Consider the following 18,175-nt stretch of genomic DNA (forward strand, 5'->3'; position numbering starts at 1 on the left):
GGCATGACACTCGCAGAAAAGCTGACGAAGTTGTCGCGGATGTTGATTGCATCGTGCTGCCGCAAAATGCCCATGCTTATATGGAGAGCTTTAGAAGGGGGGGGGGGGGGGGCAACGCTGTGGGTTCCCGAAGCGGCTTGGAACGCCGTACTGCGCATGCGTAGAACCCCAGCCGTCCTTAGGGTTTCGTTTAGCGTGCACTCTATTTTGCCGAAATAGTTGGTGCCCCAAAGCGGCCCCAAGAGGATCTCGCGTTCCTTGCGTCGTTCTCGCAGCCAGGGAGACTGCGCCTGATCACGGCTGAAGGAAACCTGCGGCTCGCTTCCCGATCCACCCGATGAACTGCGGCGATCGCTGAGCTGAATTTGTAGATACCGCGCGTCGTTCGCACTAAATGGATAAAGCAGGAAATCGTGAAGCTTTTTCTTCCCTCGGGAAAGGTCCTCGCACACGCCGCCCACGCCTGCCCGCTCGCCCCACGAAGCGGCTGGAATTGGCGCAGACCATGGTAGCAACTGCTTGTGGCCACTCTTCCGAATCGATCTGATTGCGAAAAAGAAGTTCCACGTGCGAGAAAGTAGATGTTAGTGTGGTGACAAGTTGGACTAGGGATTGTTACCAGCGCCGACTTTCAAAGCTCCGATCAGATATCTTGCGCGATGCTAAGCCTACGCTGACCGGCCGCGAAGGTTCGACTATCCCACCCGGCACCGCGGCGCGCAGTGAGGCGAGGGACCGAGAGGTGGCGCCACCTGCGCGGAAAAATCAAAACAAGCCACGGCAGTTGTCTTGGTCAGCGGTCGCTCAAATGGCAATTATCGCGAAAATAAAGTTTGACATGCGAGAAACAGGTTGAAAGTGTAGTAAAAAGTTGTGTTAGGGACTGTAATTTGCAGTTGTACAGATAGCGGCGATGAAATATCCGCTCCGATTCTAAACCTAAAGTTCCCGACGCCAGAGCCGACCCGAGCAAGGCACTTAAGCTCGTTTGGGGCTGTTGGGGGCGACCCTCTTACAAAACTTACCGCGCGCGAGCGCGATGCGTTTGGGTTTCCCTAGCTTCTTGAGGACCCCCAACGCCGGGTTCCCCTACTTGAAAACTGCCTAATGAGGCCTGTGCAACACTTCGGGAAGACGCAACCCGCTGAAGAAATCGGAATGTTCCATGCGTGTTCTAAGGGAAATTTCCTGACTGGCGTCATCTGGTTCGGGTCGCCGCAGTTCGAATCCGATGTCCGTCCCGCGAGATGATGTCATTTTTCTGCTTCCCGCCATTTCAGGATTGGCTTGCGTGAGGAGACGAGTTATGCCCTCTGCGACCATACCGACACTTTCGTTTGGCTTTCGGATGCCCGCTGCCAGCAGATGATGGGCTCCATGCTCGGTGGTCGGTCTTCGCGAACGCCTCTTGTACCGCCTACAGAGGTCGTCTTGTCTATTCAGGCTTGTGTTGCGGTTCTCAAAGCAGGTCTTTACGCTGGCCTTGAGTGAGAAAGACGTTCTGGGGCTTTCAAACAGCTCTGCACGGGTTGAACGTGGCGACATGATCGAACTGTTTGGGCCAGTCCTTAACATTTTCGTCAGCATCCCCGCGACAACAGGTGGGGACGCGGGACTGCTGAAACGTTACCGATGTACGCCTCGCCTGCTCCATTAGCTCCAGCTGAGAGTCGTGCCGCCTTTGGGCGGACGCCAAAAAGCGCTGGGTTCTGGAGAAACACTGACTTGGTCAGCGCTGTACCGACGTACCGACGTGTGGATGTCCGTGGGTTCTTTCAGGGCTAATGTTAAGGAGAGACGAAGCACTCCATTGGTGTTGCGTCCTGCGAAACCGAAACGCAACTTGGCTGCACAAATAGGTTGTCAAAATGTATTCGATAAGAAGTGGGCAGGCCAGATAGAGCGAGCACTGAAGGTAGCGGGCAACACGGCAGTCGAAGCACAGGCACGCGAGCCGCTGGCCAACAGGCTGCTTCGCCGTCGACTGCGGCGCTCTGTTCGAGCAGCGTGCCATATTGCATGGCATGTACCTACAAGGGGCATAGCGGATGTCTAGGACGTAGGCGTACACGCGGCAATTGGTGGTCAGATGTTTGAGTGGAGCCCCCTGGCTCCTGACTTCAGCCTAGGGACTCGCGCTGCTGGCGTCTGCTACACTCCGCTTGTGAAGGGCAGCAGTGCCTGGGCTAGAAATCGCCTGCTATTGATGATTTAATGCAGTAAAAAGCGTATTTTCAGTAATTCAGTTCTTTTGCTAGCTTTTGGAACCCGTGAATAATATTTTTTTTAAGTTGTATCCCGCACAAGTTCGCAACACACCAGGAGAGAAAGAACAACTTTCTTCAGAGCGTAGGCCAGAAGATCGTGTGACTCGTCCCTGCCAGCTTATTTGCGAGGTTCAGTGCTCAGCGCTGCTCATGAGTACACAAAATGCAGTCTCATGCTACGCACCATGCACCGGGCCCCAACACGCGCATCGCCCAGCAGGAAATAAAACGGCTGTCTTTTATATTTTTTGTTGTTGTTGACTTGTATCAGAAATGAGTGTGTTTTCTGTGCCCAACGCGTTTATTTTTCTGCACCGTCACAAACGTCTTATTAGGAGGTTTGGGGATGTTTGGGAGGCTCACAGAGTTCGTGTAGGTATTTTCTTTAGGCTGTCTATCATACATTCCCTTTTTCACAAATTGGCTTTCGTTATGGCAGCGTGCGAGCAGGTACATGTCCGAAGCGTGCATTGTTTATTTCCATGCAAATACAATGAGAAGGATTGTGCTACGCCACCGCGAAACAAGCCAGACAACGTTGTCTATATAGTACACGAAGGATTTGTGCTCCGAACTGCTATCGTAACCATTGTTATCATAGCGAACCGACTTTCAGCCCGAACGGTAATGACATGACCGCGGTGTTAAAGGCTTCGTATACTCGCTGACGAACGCAATAAATTGCATGCGTGCCGGTTTCCAGTATAACAAGACTCAGAACCGATGAATATGTTCAAGCAGCTCTTTATTGCTCTCCAATCCCTTCAGGCGTAAACAACACTGGCCTACTCTGGACGGCGTTCTATGAATTGAAGAAAATTACTCGTGCGATCTTGTCCTAGACTGTGAACCACACCAACTACACAGCACGATTTTACTTTTGAAGTTTTCTTCTCCTTCTCCTCCCCGTCTTGAGTACAGTTTTACTATACCGCATATGTGAATATTGGCAAGATATGGCTCTGGGAAATGTACTTCTGATGTTATCGGCAGGATCTCTGGACCTTCATGTTTTCGCGAGATCTTCGTTTGAGACGGACCACGCTGGAAATTCGTCAAACGCTTTATGCCACACGAAATTCAAGGACGGAGTAAAAAAGAACGACAGTCTCGCAGTCCCTTGTCGAAGGCCACAGACTTGGTGGATGACGGCAGCTGCGACCGAGAGAAGGTAGCGTAACTGCGGCGGACCTGCAGCAGCCGGCGACAGCGACGGTGCTTCAGCCGCGGCTGGCGCGCGCACACAGAGGACTGGGTCGATACCCCATTCGCGCAGGCGGTACCTGGTGATTGGCAGTGGCGTCTGCCTCGTAAACTGGCAGTCCGGTCGACTGCCGCAGTGTTCTCGTCCCTCGGACCTGGTGTCCGACGGGGAGCTGAATTGCGCGGACCGATCTCTTCTTCCTCTGCGCTCGAGACCTCCGACCTCTAATCATCATCCTCTTCGAACGCACGTTCCGCATTAGCTCTCGTCTCGTCTTCAGCGCTTTCTTCCTATGCGCTATGTGCCAACTTCTTCACCTTCATCCCCATCTTCGCCTCCCTCTTCTACCTTTGGTCGTCCTTTTATCCTGTCGCCGCTGCTACCTCTTGCCTTCGGCGCCATGCCCACCGGTTTCATTGCACATTGGTGCCCTCTGTGTGTGCACGTCAGCTGCAGCTGAAGCCCCGTCGCTGTCGCCGGCTGCTGCTGCTCCTCCGCAGTTGCGCTACCTGTTCTCGGTCGCAGCTGGCGTCATCCACCAAGTCTGTGGCCTTCGACAAGGGACTGCGAGACTGTCGTTCTTTTTTACTCCTTCCTTGAATTTCGTGTGACATAAACCGTTTGACGCATTTCTACTGTGGTCCGTCTCAATTGAAGATCTCGCGACACCATGAAGGTCGAAGGATCTGGCCGATAACACGACTTCTGTCGACTGCGACAGGACGGCGGGATTCTTCTTTAACAAATAGAAGAGCTAAACCTGAGCGGTGACAACAGATCTACGAGCGGGAAGCGACATGCGGATCGAGGAATTGGAAAAACTTATCGGTGACGGAATTGAATCAGAATTGAAAGGACAGGGAATCCGCCTCCTTCACAACGCTACTGCGCATGGGCATGGCCCTGGCAGAGGAGGCCGGAAACAGCCTGGCAGGGGTCGGCCGGTCTGCTCCGCGGTGCTTCCACTGCTGCCTGCGGCTGTAACTGAGCCCGTATAGTGAAAGCATGCGGCCAGGTACGGCCCCCATCGAGAAACAAAATGCAGTACGTTTTACAAATGCAACTGTCGGCCAAACCATAACTTGAAAAGTGAAATTTTTGTTTCTATCGACACACGCCAACCCCGAAACGAAAGCGAACAAATAGAAGCTCTCCGCCACGGCACCATGCATGAACGCCCCATTCTACGTCCCGTCGCAGTCACACCAGGTATTCACACCGCCGGTGACGATAACCTGCTGGCATGCCAAATCCAGAAATCGCCTTGTCATATTACTCCGACGACGATACGAACACACCGGCCGACTGAAAGTTGCCGTAGTGCGGCAGGCTCGTTGACCAAGGCGGCCAGTAGACCCGATTAGATTCGAGCCGCGACGAATGCGCCTCTATTTTGTTAGTTTGTAGAGCGTAACAAACTTCGTAAGGTCAGCGAAGCGAACGTACCTTCACACTATGTATGCGATCCGTAAGTCATGGCTAGCGACGCTTCGCTGACTTTGCTTAACCGAAGGGATCCATATGCGTACACGTCTGGCACGCTTGTAGAAAATGTAAGGCATGTTAAGTCCACAAGAAGGGTTACTCAACTTCATCCTGGAAACGGAGAATCAAAATCAACCAATATTTCTGTAGTAAAGCGCGAAACATAAGTACGAAGAGCACATTTTTTTTTCGACTGGTATACTCGCTATCGGCTTGCGAGCGAAAATTTGCTATCGTATTTCCAGGCTTAATAAGTAACGTAGAGTAAGAGATGCTTAGTGGACAAGTAATATGCAAAGAATGATGATCAGTTTCTGTGCCAGCAATACTATAAAAGAACTTTTTCAGACAGGTGCAAAAATATAAGCTAAACCTCAGCTTTGCGTCCGCGGCATTCAGGAACGGTTGCTTGCTGCGTCGTGGCCGAGTGGTCTAGAGCGTCAGAATCACCGGCCTGCTTAAATGTAGAGGTTGGAATCCTCTTGGGGATCGTTTTTTTGGTCTGACATGCTTGCGGAAAGTGATGTTTTTGTCGTTATAATCTGCACACAGCCTTCTACTGCTGGGAAATGTATTCATCCAAACGACGAGGAGCTTGCGATTTCAGTGGAAATGTAGTTCCGTGCACCACTTTTTTCTCTTCTCCCGTACGTGATATTGCCGCTGTTTAAAAGGAATAAAACAATACTAACTTTTCAAACGGACAGTTCTTCGAACGAAGAAAATGTAATCGTGCGACTACGATGAACAAGTGCGCTTAAGAATAAAAATGCACCCCAAAAAACAATTTTCTGAGATGCATCGGGACTTCGGTTGATTTGGACTTCGCATTTGTCGGTCAAAACGCTTACAAAAGTGATCTGCACATGCATTTATGCTCGTTATGATAAGAAACAGAAAAAAGAACGGCGGAATTGAACAAATCTGCAGCCACGTATAATATTTTGAATCGCTGATATCCACATTCCGGCTTCAAGCAATGATTTATATAAAAGGCCACATTAAGGGCCTACGTTTATGCTGCTGTCTTGCAGATACCCATGTGCCCCTCCCATCTCTTTTAAGCGCTAGAAAAAAAACTCCCACCTCCCCTCGCGGGAACCCCTGTGTAGATGCGACGCATAGGCGGAGCGGCAAAGGGACCGCGTTTTATAGCGCGCATAACGTTGAGGGGACTGCGTAAGCCGATCCCAGTCGACGACGACGTTGGCGTACTTGTAAAGCGGCGTAGACTCTAGGTGTTTGAGCCAAGCCTGGATGTTGCTTCACCGGAGAACGGCACACCGGTTATATGCGCAGCGCGCCCGAAGGAGAGGAAACCGCGGAAGAGAGAGTACTGCACATGCGCCGGCCCCAGCGCGTCTGCCGCGGCTATGACGCAACACAATCCAACACAATCCACTTAATCCAATCCAATCCAATCCAATGCCCCTCGCGAGAGAGTGTTCGCTATCGGAGAGGAGAGTGGGTGAGCGGTGGAGAGCGCAGCTGACGCGGCGAGGAGAATGGGGGAGGGGTGGACAACTCCGACAACGACGACGACGACGACGACGACGCCGGAGGGACAAGGCGAGTGAATCAGATGCTCTGCATGTAAAAAGTGCCGTGAGAACATCGCTTCCACAGCCTCAGATAGCCAACCCCCGGTACTGACACTTGCGGAACTGCTGCAACAAGAAACGAGCGTCGCACGCTTGTTAGGATGTTTCCCACGTTGAAAACGTACGTCTCCCAGCATAGTTAGTCCTTTTGCCGCATTAGGTTGGCAATACAATTCACGTGAAACAAATAAACACCAGCAACGCAGCCCCGATTCCCCTTCCGCTGCAGTGGCAGCCCACTTGCACCCCTGTCATATCGCTTCTCGGCGGCGCCACTAGAGGCCGCCACAGCGCAGTGAAAAAGGCGGATTGAAAGAGCAGCGTGAACCAGGAAGAGAGAAAAATGTGGTTCATCCTTCTTTCATAGGAATCCGTAAAACACCAAAGTGAAATGAGCTTTCACACGCGCAGGTGAATATTTACTGTGCGTCGATATGAACTTGCACATCGCTATTTACATTTCGTCGGTATAGTACCGTTAGACGCATGAAAAGACACTGGTTTACATGCGCCGGATCATTGCGTTAACCTGATAGAAACCCCAGGCTCTCGCAAACCGTGCGAACGAAACCGAACGGTTTGTCAGCGAATCGTTGGATGAATTCACGGTTTCCTACAGTGAAAGGAGCATGGTTTTCGGGTCGTAAGCAGCCTTCTCCTGCTCCGTGGTATGTATGCCAGACGCTTGCGATGCGATGAGCTCAGCTTGTGGAACGGGAGAGGCTGAGTTCGTAGCTCGGTTCGCAGAGCTCGCCGGACAGGAAAACGCTGTCCTATCGAGGCGCCAACTATCAGCGCTCATTAGCGTCATGACGCACTACTAGGCGTCCCCTCTCGTAGAAGGCAGCACCATCTGTCGAAGTTAGAGGGAAGGGCACAAGACGCGTTCGTGCAGCCATGAGGGCTCGACTTCATGGCTCATTTGGGAGAGCGTTACACACCTCCCGTTGCGCCTAGAGTGATCGTGGGGTCGAATCCTAGCGCCAGCGCGTCAATAGAACGTTTTCTGGTGATGTCAATTCCGTGACGGATATGACGTCGGTGAGATTTGTGTACCCCGGCATAAAACACTTTCGTTTTAAAATTAGAAGCACAGCGCAAGGCTGAAAGGCAGGCATTGAGGGATGCTCACGAAAAGAAGCTTGCAGAGCTGAACAAGCAGTTAGCAGGTCTGAAGAGCAAAGGAGGCTGAGGCACCTTCGGTTATCGACGATAAAACGTGTCGTGAGATCGCATTGAGTTTGACCAAAGAAAGACTCAGCCTCATCTTCCTGGATCGGGCATCACCGGGAGCGCATCCCACAGAGCCTTTTTCAAAGAATTTCAACAGGAGAGCAGAATACTGCCTAATGAGCATTGTTTAGGAACAGAAAAGGTGCTTGGAGGGATAGGAGTAGTCACCCCCCTCCTGTTTAAACCTTGGCTACGGCGATGTCACCTGCAGAAAAAAAACCCTGTCGTAACCAGCATGTAGTAAGTGAAACGATCCTGGCCAATCCCCCAAGTGGGTATGCGCCACAAGCTGCGCAGGAGGCCGCCTGGTTCTTGCTGCGGCAGGAAACTAAATATCCCCCTCGCGAGGGGCACGATCAAATGCAGAGCATTTCCGGGGGCACACGACGTTAAGTAGTTTGCGTTACGTTAATGTTATTGCACTTGTTGCTGTTGGTTGTTGTATTGTAATTAAATGAGGAGACGTAATTACGTGGTCACGTGACATCATTTATTAGCAGGTGGGTATGATTATTGTGGCGCAGTTGGAAGAGCGCCATGTACCTCGCGTTCCGCCCACAGGTAGTGAATGCGTTGCATCAGCAGCTTCTTGACGTAGTTTGAATGAGTCAAGGATATAAGGCGCGTTCGTAGCCCTCCATTCTGTGTCGGCTTTGTGGCGCAGTGGGTAGAGCACCATGTACCTTGCGTTCCGCCCGTAGGGTCGTGGGATCGAAACCCGCGCCGGTAAGTATTATTTTTTTTTATATAGTGTAGGGGGAGGGGTGCGGACTACGATGGACAACTCGAACGGGTGACATCGTGAGTTAAAGAAATGCTCTGCATTTAAAAACAGAGTCATGAGTTTCGAAGCAAAATAACGGCTCAAAACGTTTAAACTCGACTTGATTACAGCAGATTGCTGCTTGTTGATGGCTCACTTCCATCAGATATCACGGTGAAAGGAGCTGCATGTCTATGCGCAGCCAGCACACAATCCCATTCGTCGCCTTTCACTGTTGAGAAACGAAATTGATTGAATAAACTTTATTCAAGACAGCAAGCGCGATGTTAGAGCGCCCGCCCGGTGAGAGGCGTCCTCAGTCCAGGATGCCTTGGAGGTGACCTGCTCGCGTTGCCCTCTCTACCAGTATGCGCTGGGTAGAGGGGTCGGAGCTGGCCAGCAACTCCACCCAATACTGTGTGGTGATGTTGGGAAGTGGCGGCTGGGTAGGGGTGTTGGGGCATTCTACGGTAATGTGGTAGAGAGTTCCCATGTTTGGACAAAAGTGACACGTGGCTGGGTATTGGGTAGGGAACATGGCGTGGTACAGTGTATTGTGGGGGAAGGTATTTGTCTGCAGCTTGCGTAGTGTAATTGCGCCGGTCCTGGAGAGAGTATGGTGAGGAGGTGGGTATTTCTGTCATTGTAGCCTATAGTGGGCGAGGATATCGGTGTATGTGAGGAGAGGCGTGGACAGGGTTGGGGGCGGGGCGAAGGGGAGGGAGTTATTAGGGCAGTTGGCAACGGCCCGGAGTACATGTTCGCGGGCCGCGGCATGAGCCGCTTCATTGCCTTCTAATCCCATGTGACCTGGAGTCCATACGATATGTGCGAGGGGCAGATGGAGATTCTGACGTAAAATTCGCAGGGCTTGATGTGAGATGCGGCCGGTGAGGTAGTTGCGGCAGGCTGATTGGAAGTCTGTTAGGATCGTGATATAATCTTCTGTGGTTTGTAACGCGAGGGCAATGGCGACTTCTTCCGCTGTGGTGGTCTGTGAGGTGCGAATCGTAACGGCGGTGAGTTCTTGTCCCTGGTGATTGGTGACGCTGGAAACAAAAGCTTGGGGATTGTATGCCGTAGCATCTAAGTACCGAGTGGTAGTTTGTTGGGCGTATGCAGATACCAGAAATGGGCGCGATGAACTCGAATCAAAGGGGGCCCAGAGGGAGCCAAAACGTTCTCCAGAGGTGAGAAAAATGCGCGAACGCAAACACAAGCTCAAGAAAGAGAAGATGCCTCCCTTGACCACGGGTACCGAAAACCGAAAGACATTTAAAATAGACCGCAGTCACAAACTCTTTTGGGGGAATTTGGGCTTACCTTTCTGCTTGAAGAGGATGCTACTCAAGCGCAAAGCTGGTATGCTGAAGCGGCGAAAGACTTGCTCAGTCGATGTGAAGGAACGCCCGATTCTAAGACAACAGACAGCTAAGGGACGCCTGGTTAGAAGTTTCAGGCCATTCAGTAACCAAACGCTTTCATTCCAGGGAAAAACGGATGCTGAAGAACCGAACGGTCCCGAACTACAGAAATTTTATTATGGCCAAAAATGTATCAGAGGAACCCACGGCACCAAAAAGACAGACGGGTTAGGGATGAGCTGGGACGTCAGTAGCTGCCTGGTCAGCTTCGTTGGAAGTACAGAAGAAAGGTGCATGTGAAGATCCAATCGGCTTCTAATGGCACATTACTTCTGACAACGGACTCGTATGATTTCTTCTGCTTATTACCTAGTTAAGGCACCGTAATGTCAAGATACACAGACTTATCCGCTGCGTCTTCCGCTTATAGATAAACTTGTGATTTTTTAACTCCGCTGACTTGACCTTTTTATTTTCTATACTTCGTGATGACTGTGATATGACAGTGTTTAGTGTGACAGTGTGGGTGCTTTTCTGCTTGAATCTACTTCTATACCTATTGTTCCTTTTTCTGAAAGTGTGCGTGCTCCCGCCCATGCAACTTTCTTGTGTGGGGGGTACTGTAATGAAACCGGTGGGCATGGCGCCGAAGGCAAGAGGCAGCAGCGGCGGCAGGATAAAAGGACGGCCAAAGGAAGACGAGGAAGGCGAAGATGGGGATGAAGGTGAAGAAGTTGGCACATAGAGCATAGGAAGGAAGCGCTGAAGACGAGACGAGAGCTAATGCCGAACGTGCGTTCGAAGAGGATGATGATTAGAGGTCGGAGGTCTCGAGCGCAGAGGAAGAAGAGATCGGTCCTCGCAATTCATCTCCCCGTCGGACGCCAGGTTCGAGGGACGAGAACACTGCGGCAGTCGACCGGACTGCCAGTTTACGAGGCAGACGCCACTGCCAATCACCAGGTACCGCCTGCGCGAATGGGGTATCGACCCAGTCCTCTGTGCGCGCGCGCCAGCCGCGGCTGAAGCACCATCGCTGTCTCCGGCTGCTGCAGGTGCGCCGCAGTTACGCTACTTTCTCCCGGTCGCAGCTGCCGTCAACCACCAAGTCTGTGGCCTTCGACAAGGGACTGCGAGACTCGTTTATTTCTACTCCTTCCTTGAATTTCGTGTGGCATAAAGCGTTTGACAAATTTCTAGCGTGGTCTGTCTCAATCGAAGATCTCGCGAAAACATAAAGGCCCAAAGATTCTGCCGATAACATCACAGTACTGTAAATATCCCTCTAGATTTCCATATAGTGCTACTGTATTTTAGGTGCGAAGCACCTTAGGACCTCGCAATGTCCTTCCATTGGCGTCCGTGCACACAGCATTATGTTCTAACGGCTCAAAGGGAGTCGCAGAAAAAAGGAAACCAGCACCGGAAAGATTCGAGCCACCGACTCCCGCAACAACACGCAAGGAATCCAATACGCCACCAGTAGGCTTCGCCGCCAGACGAAAATTTGAATAAAGAATAGGCACTGAAGTGTACAGCTACTTTCCAATGTACGTTGGCGTCCGTTGGCGTCCGTGCACACAGCATTATAATCGAAAAATATGAGTCAAGCCACCTAAAAGGGTACAAAACGCAAAAAAAAAAAAAGAATAACACACGCCGTGAACGATGCCTTGGGTGCGAAGTACTGGGACGCGAATTGTCTGTCGTGTGGCGCTTTTCATTTACAGTGCATTTACTGCACTTCGAAGACATTTAAATCTCCGAGTGTATCAGCACGCACGGACGATGACGCTCATCACACAGGCAATACACAACTTGCGTCCCAGTGCCTCGCACCCTCGGCATCGTTCACGGCGTGGAAATGTGTTTTTTTTACTGTACACGTGGCTGAGAGTGTGCGTGTGCGTGTGGGTGCGTGTGTTTGTGTGCTTGCATGCGAGCATGCGTGTGTCGTGCGTGGCTGCGTGTGTGTGTACGCATGCATGTGTGATATGGCGGAAACATCTTATGACGCCGCACCTTTAGAAATTATGGAAACCGACTGGCACTAGCTCCTCTGAATACTGACTTTTTACACTCCGTTCTGATTTTTTATTAGGACAGAAAAGTAGTAATGAAAAATGGTGTGTCATTCTTAAGTCTGTATGATTTGGTTTACACCTAGAAGTATAAGACGAGGTTGAAACCACGATTACTTTGTAGAACACTAAGAAAAACAGCGAGAATGACACGATGAAGAAGGGGAAGACAAAAGCACAGGCGCTGACGAACAACTGAGCGCCTTATTGCAGCAGAAACATAGATATATAGGATAAGATAGAACAAAAAAAAATGAGAAGAAAGACCGAAAACAGACATCGCAATGAAATATGATAGCCCATGACACAAACGTAATCGACCACGTGGATTTTGCGGCGTAAGTGCTCATGACAAGTAAAGTGTTTCCTTCTCCAGAAGTGCAACAGACGGCTCTCTCACACGCGCGTTTCCTTTCTTTTTGATTTCAAAGGCTTCAAATATTTCCCGCTCCCTCTGTCCACGATACCGTGCGAGGATCGCGCAGTTCTGGAAGTGTGGAGTGCAGCCGCAGGAAGCGCAATGTGTTGCCAAGGTGGTGCTACTTGTGGATGACCTTACATTGTACGCATGCTCTCTCAGGCGATCATTTATGATTGCGCAAGTCCAATCATGAATCGTTTCCAACTAGGCCGGCTTGCTGTGATGCTTCAGATCATTTAGGCATCGGCCTGTCTGCCCGGTGAACGTACGGCCACACGACGACAATGGGATTTCGTACACGACTTTCTCAACACAGTCGACAAAGCGAGTCCTATGCTATTTTGCGCATGCGCTCACCTTCGGAGCTTCACCGTTGACACGCTTGCACAAACGGCTGAGTTTGTTAGGTGCGGAGAATACCAGTCGTACACCCGCCTTACTGACAATCTTCTTTAGGGCGTGGCTAACGCCATGAACGTAGGGAATGACCTCTGTTTTTTGTCTCTCTTGCTGAGTAAACTTTTCAGGAGGTCTTGAGGAAAGTTCACGCATCAACCTTGACGCCAAAGTGCACATGAGGTCGCTCGGGTAGGCAGCAGACTTTAGGTGGTGGACCTGGGCGTCAAAAGTATGTTGCACTCGATGGGGACAGGACCTGATGAGAGCACTCCTGAGAACACCCATGGCAACTCCACACGTGACAAGCTTGCTGTGCACTGAACTGTAGGGTAAGAGGCTCTTTTGGGACCTAGGCGCACATTCCCTGCAGGTGTTTTCCTTGCTCAAAAACAACACAAGGTCTAGGAACCTTAGCTGGCCATCGGAGGGTAATACCATGGTCAATGCGAAAACATCAAAGGCCGACTAGAACGTTGCGAAAATTTCCTCAGCCCCTTCGATGATCGGCTTGTTGTTGTCGACCTGGAACACCACGAAGTTGTCAACGAATCGAAAAGTCTTGACGACGCCATGCTCAGAAAGGGCACCCTGCAACTGCCTAGCCACGCTGGCAAGCAGCAAATCACTTCAAACAAGAGCCAAGCACGATTCAATGCAGACGCCTTCCTTCTGGGCTATCATACTTCATTGTGCTGTCTGTTTTTGGTCTTTTTTCATTTTTTCGTTGTTCTATCTTATGCTACATATATGTTTCTGCTGCAATAAAGTGCTCAGTTGTTCGTCAGCGCCTCTGCTTTTGTCTTTCCTTTCTTCGTCCTGTCATTCGCGCTGTTTTTCTTAGCGTAACAATGTACCAACTGGCCCGTCAGCAAACCCTTCTGGTACTTTGTTGAGGGAGTGGTTATGGCGCCGTGCCCTGTATACAAGAACAGCCTCCCGAGCTTGAACCGACCACGTAAATTGTATTCTGTTTAATTGCTACCGTTTTGCTCATTAAGCTTCAATACTGGTTAGAAATCTGGTATAACACCAGCCTATGCCTATACACACGGTACGTTATTAGAAACTCAACCCACACCGTTTTCGGACCATAGTGAATGTCGGCATACTTTCATGCTATGACAACTAAAGGGATGTGATGTGATACAGCGCCCGTGTTTGTCTCTTTCCCGTCTTCCGTTCAGTTTCTTTGCGCTGTTTTCTGGTATGCGCGTGATATAGTCCTTTAGAGCTTTCCTCAGATTGCAAAAACTATTTTACCATCTCCTTACATGCGATTACCGGGAATCGTAATGCCTTTTTTCAAAGCCGACAGGCCCGCAGGCTTGGAATTTGTTTTCGTCTAGAATTTTCGCTGTTGTCGGTTATTATCAGCTGGCTGTTCCTTTTGTGCGAAAGATTGCTCGATACAGAAGCTGCCGCCTAGCTCTGCCTCTTCGCACTGTGCAGAGGACCAGCTTTGCTAGGAATGGGTGACACCGGAAATGTTTCTTCCGGAGCGGTATCAAAACTGTACATTAAATTACGCCTTAAGCCAGTGTATGCGATTTTAAAACTTTTATTATGGTAAACAGTTACGCGTGCACACATAAAAGCTGGTGCGGAAAATAATCAAAAGCCAACCGAGCGCGGAGAAACACCTGGGAGGGCGAGCCCGTGTAAAGCAGACAACAAATGCGAGAATCCCCAAGCCGACGTCACGGAGCCGCGCTTCGCAGCGCCGCCCGTGGTCGCGCTCACCGCCAGTATACAAGCTGGCGGGCGCGCAAACACGCGCACTCCCAAGCTCAGCTCTTTAGCGTTTCTTGCTTCAAAGTAGGCGGCGTCTTAGTCTGGCGATGCTTTCTCCTTGCAGAGATTGTGGCGAACGTGCAGATGGAGCACAAGGTTCCTTTCCGGCCTCTTCTGGAGAGCGACTGCTGCAGCGAGGAGCTGGCTCAAATCATCCGCAGGTGCTGGGCTGAGGACCCCGCCGAGAGGCCGGATTTCCACGCGCTTAAGCCGCTCATACGGAGGCTCAACAAGTAGGCCGCATGCAAAAGCATCTCTTCTCTAGCATGGTGGCCCATACAGTTCCCACCGCAATGCACTCACAGCGAATTCAAACTTCTCCAGCGCAGTGAAACATTGCATGGCGGAAGCCAAGGGAGGCTTTGTCGTGCAACCCAATCCCAAAGCCCCGCCTAACTGAGCCCGGGACAGTTGAGAAAACAGCTTGTTAGAATCTTACAGTCAGGGTGAATGTAATGTTGTTCAAATTTTATGCAGACAATTTATTCTACGCACGCATTTTTGGTCTGCCCCTCTTGCACGGTCGCCTTTATTGGGTGCAGGTATGTCCCCAAAGGACTGCCCTTATAAGACAAACACTCAAAAGCGGTTTTGGTGTCACATGGGCGAGCAATGAGAACAGACGTGTATAGAACGCATACTAACACTCTCGCGGCGATAAATAGCGCCTAAGGGCTGAGCAAACTACACCGTCACTGCCATACAAATTAGGGGCATCGGAATGTGGAAGCACCTGGGCTTTTATCAGTAGAACACAATGCTCTGAATGCAGATGTACCACTTGCGGAAAACACCGGCCGCGTACTAAGGGGACACTGAAGAGAGCAGAGTTTGGGTTTGGGCTAGTCGGTAGCGGTAATCCATTACTCTGTGTAGCGCAAAACAATGGACAAGGACAGAAAAAGGCGACGGGAACAAGCGCTATGCTTGTTCCCGTCGCCTCTTTTTGTACTTTTCCGTTTTTTTTTTTTTGCGCTACACGAAGACACCGAAAAGAATATGTCCCAGTTGTTTTTGTGTGCGTGTGCGCGTGCGCGTGCGCATTTGAGAGAGAGAGAGAGAGAGAGAGAGAGAGAGAGAGAGAGAGAGAGAGGAGAGAGAGAGAGAGAGAGAGAGAGAGAGAGAGAGAGAGAGAGAGAGAGAGAGAGAGAGAGAGAGAGAGAGAGAGAGAGAGAGAGAAGCGTTTCAATACAGCCTAGCCTAGGCAGGGTTGAGCCTCGGGCCGGGGGTCGGGAATCAGCGTGGCAGTGCCTCATGGCATCCCGCAGTGTGCACAAGCGGGGGTGAGAAAAAGAGGTGCTTGCGTAATGGGTAGCCCCATTCAATTCCATATTCCATTCCGAGGAATTAGAGCTTTCCGCAATTCCATTCCTTTCGATTCCGCGGAATATCAAAATTTTACCCATTCACACTTCTGGAATGGCCAGGAAGCGCAATTTCGTTCCTCTAATTCCTCAACGTAGAAACTACCTCCTGGTGGCTGTATAAAGTTGTGCCTATGAATGCAACATAACATTGGCGTTATTTGACGCGTTGAGAACTGCGAAAATATGCATACATGCCGTCAAAGTCGTGCGATGGTAGCAGCTTGGTGACATCTTGTGCAGAACAATCACATCTCTAATTCATGAAAAGTCAGTATTCCAGTTCGCTATTATGATATCTTTATATATCTATGATCAGCATGTTGTACTAGCCTGCTCTAGCGCGGTGCTAGAGGAAGGATACCCGTATTTGCGCGATTCTAACGCACCCCAGATCATAACACGCATACAAGTTTTCGGAGAAAAACTAAAAAAAAAAAATAAACAAGAGGTGGTAGCTGTGCGAGTCCGCCTATATCATTCAGAAGTGATTTTTTTTCTTTTATTACGCTCGACCGATAAGTGGTCATGCAAGCCCGATTCTGTAAGGCTGGCTTTAGGCATCTTCGCCACAACTTTCCGGCAGTCCCCGATTTTGGCGGCTGGAGACCAATGCCCGGACGCCGACTATACCGCGCAGGTGCACGTTCGTGGCAAAGCCATTTTATTTGACGTAGACAACTGTGCCAGCGAAAGTACCGTGTGGTGTATAACTTGCTTATCCGTGGAAGCGACTGCAGCAATTGAAACTGCAGCGGGGAACATCGAAAGTATTTGCGACTTAAAGTGCCTCAAACAATTTTTGACGGGACGGGCCTTTGGTTCATTCACTGCTGATTGATGAATTCCGCCCAGGAGTCTTCAAGATCTCGTAAACGTCGCTGATCTGGGCCGGTGAAGCCTTGCAGGATAGGCTCTGCTTAGCATGCGTCAATCGCACACTCCAGTTTCCGGGACGCCCCAGTGTGCATGATGCTGCTCAGTTCCCCAATTGCCGACAAGTAAAATTACCTGGCACTTTATGGACGCTTCGTAGTGGTACCTCTTCGGGAGCCGCAAAGAATGGAACGAGCGGCTGACTGAACCGCCGCCAGCACGTGCGACAGCCGGCTAAGTTATGCCATGGCCGCTTGCCGAGGGGAGTAGAGGCGGGACACGTCTGAACGCTTCCGCCCGTGGACCCGAGCCAGAGTCCCCGTTTATTTCTCGCTCGTGGCTGGCGCCGCTCGTGGCTGCGCTCGTGGCCAGCACTCAACGGTGATGGCTCAGGCCCAGCGCTATCCTCCTTGGGGATTGTCCGTCGGCGGAAGCAGGCGATCGCTCGTGCTTGGGAACGAACACAAAATGCATGCACCGACATTTACTCGCGTGATGTTGACGGGTTGTTTTGGACTGGATTGAGTTAAATTTTGGGGGAGTTCGTGTATATAGACATACTGCTGGCCGCAATTACGCCATTTGCGGTTTTGAGCCCGATTTTAAAAATGCGCACGCATTGGAAGGCTACTTTTAGAATAGAAGGTGGACGTTACAATCGTGCAAATACGTACGTTGCAGCCTGCTTAAGTTTTGCACAGCCTGTAACCTGGGACCTGTCTATGCGCTTCGGGTATCATCACGCCAGCGAAATTACACTGTGCTGCGACTGGCCTTTCCAGCACATGATGTAAAAACAGCGCCGTAGGACGAAATACACGGGAAAGAAACCAGACAGGACGAGCGCTGACCACCGGTGTAGCGTCGCTGCCTTGCTCCGTCCACTATCGACGCGGCGCAGAGCGGAGCGATGAAGTTCTCGAGCCGTCGAAAAGTTGAAGCAGCATTTATATACAGTATGTACAATAATAACAACAGCGTTATATGGCTCCCACGAAGGCGTCAGTACTCCTCCACTCGGTGCCGCCGAAGAATGCCGACGATAAGTGCCTCCGGGGTTGTTTTATACCCCCGGAAGTCCGTTGTGACCCCGAGAAGTTCAAATCGCTCCAATCAGGACCCTCGCTGGCCGAAGTTTGAAATACAACGAATGGGGTCAAAGGGGTTGCGTCAGCCGAGCCGCCACGATGGGGAAAGGAGGGGCGACGCCCACGCCGTCTCCGCGACGCCGTCTCCAGGCGGGTGGCGGCCTGTCGGTTGCCGGTCGCCTGTCGGCTGTCGGGTGGCGGCCTGTCGGTTGCCTGTCGGCTGTCGGGTGGCGGCCTG

General features: G+C 51.0%; 2 protein-coding genes across 2 annotated transcripts in view; one reads left to right on the forward strand and one right to left on the reverse strand.

Annotated features, from left to right (window-relative positions):
* The window catches only part of LOC144178108 (atrial natriuretic peptide receptor 1-like), a 267,231-nt gene that overhangs the window by 196,203 nt on the left and 52,853 nt on the right, over positions 1 to 18,175 (forward strand). The window contains exon 15 of the mRNA XM_077705645.1: positions 14,674 to 14,842. Coding sequence (XP_077561771.1) covers positions 14,674 to 14,842 — 169 coding nt within the window. The remainder of the gene's footprint in view (positions 1 to 14,673; positions 14,843 to 18,175) is intronic.
* Positions 1 to 18,175, reverse strand: part of LOC144178110 (uncharacterized) — a 191,756-nt gene that overhangs the window by 131,720 nt on the left and 41,861 nt on the right. The gene's annotated exons all lie outside the window — the stretch shown is intronic.

The sequence above is a fragment of the Haemaphysalis longicornis genome, unplaced genomic scaffold (genome assembly GCF_048455015.1).
Source record: "Haemaphysalis longicornis isolate Haplotype H1 unplaced genomic scaffold, Haemaphysalis longicornis Haplotype H1 scaffold_4, whole genome shotgun sequence".
NCBI classification, from domain to species: domain Eukaryota; kingdom Metazoa; phylum Arthropoda; class Arachnida; order Ixodida; family Ixodidae; genus Haemaphysalis; species Haemaphysalis longicornis.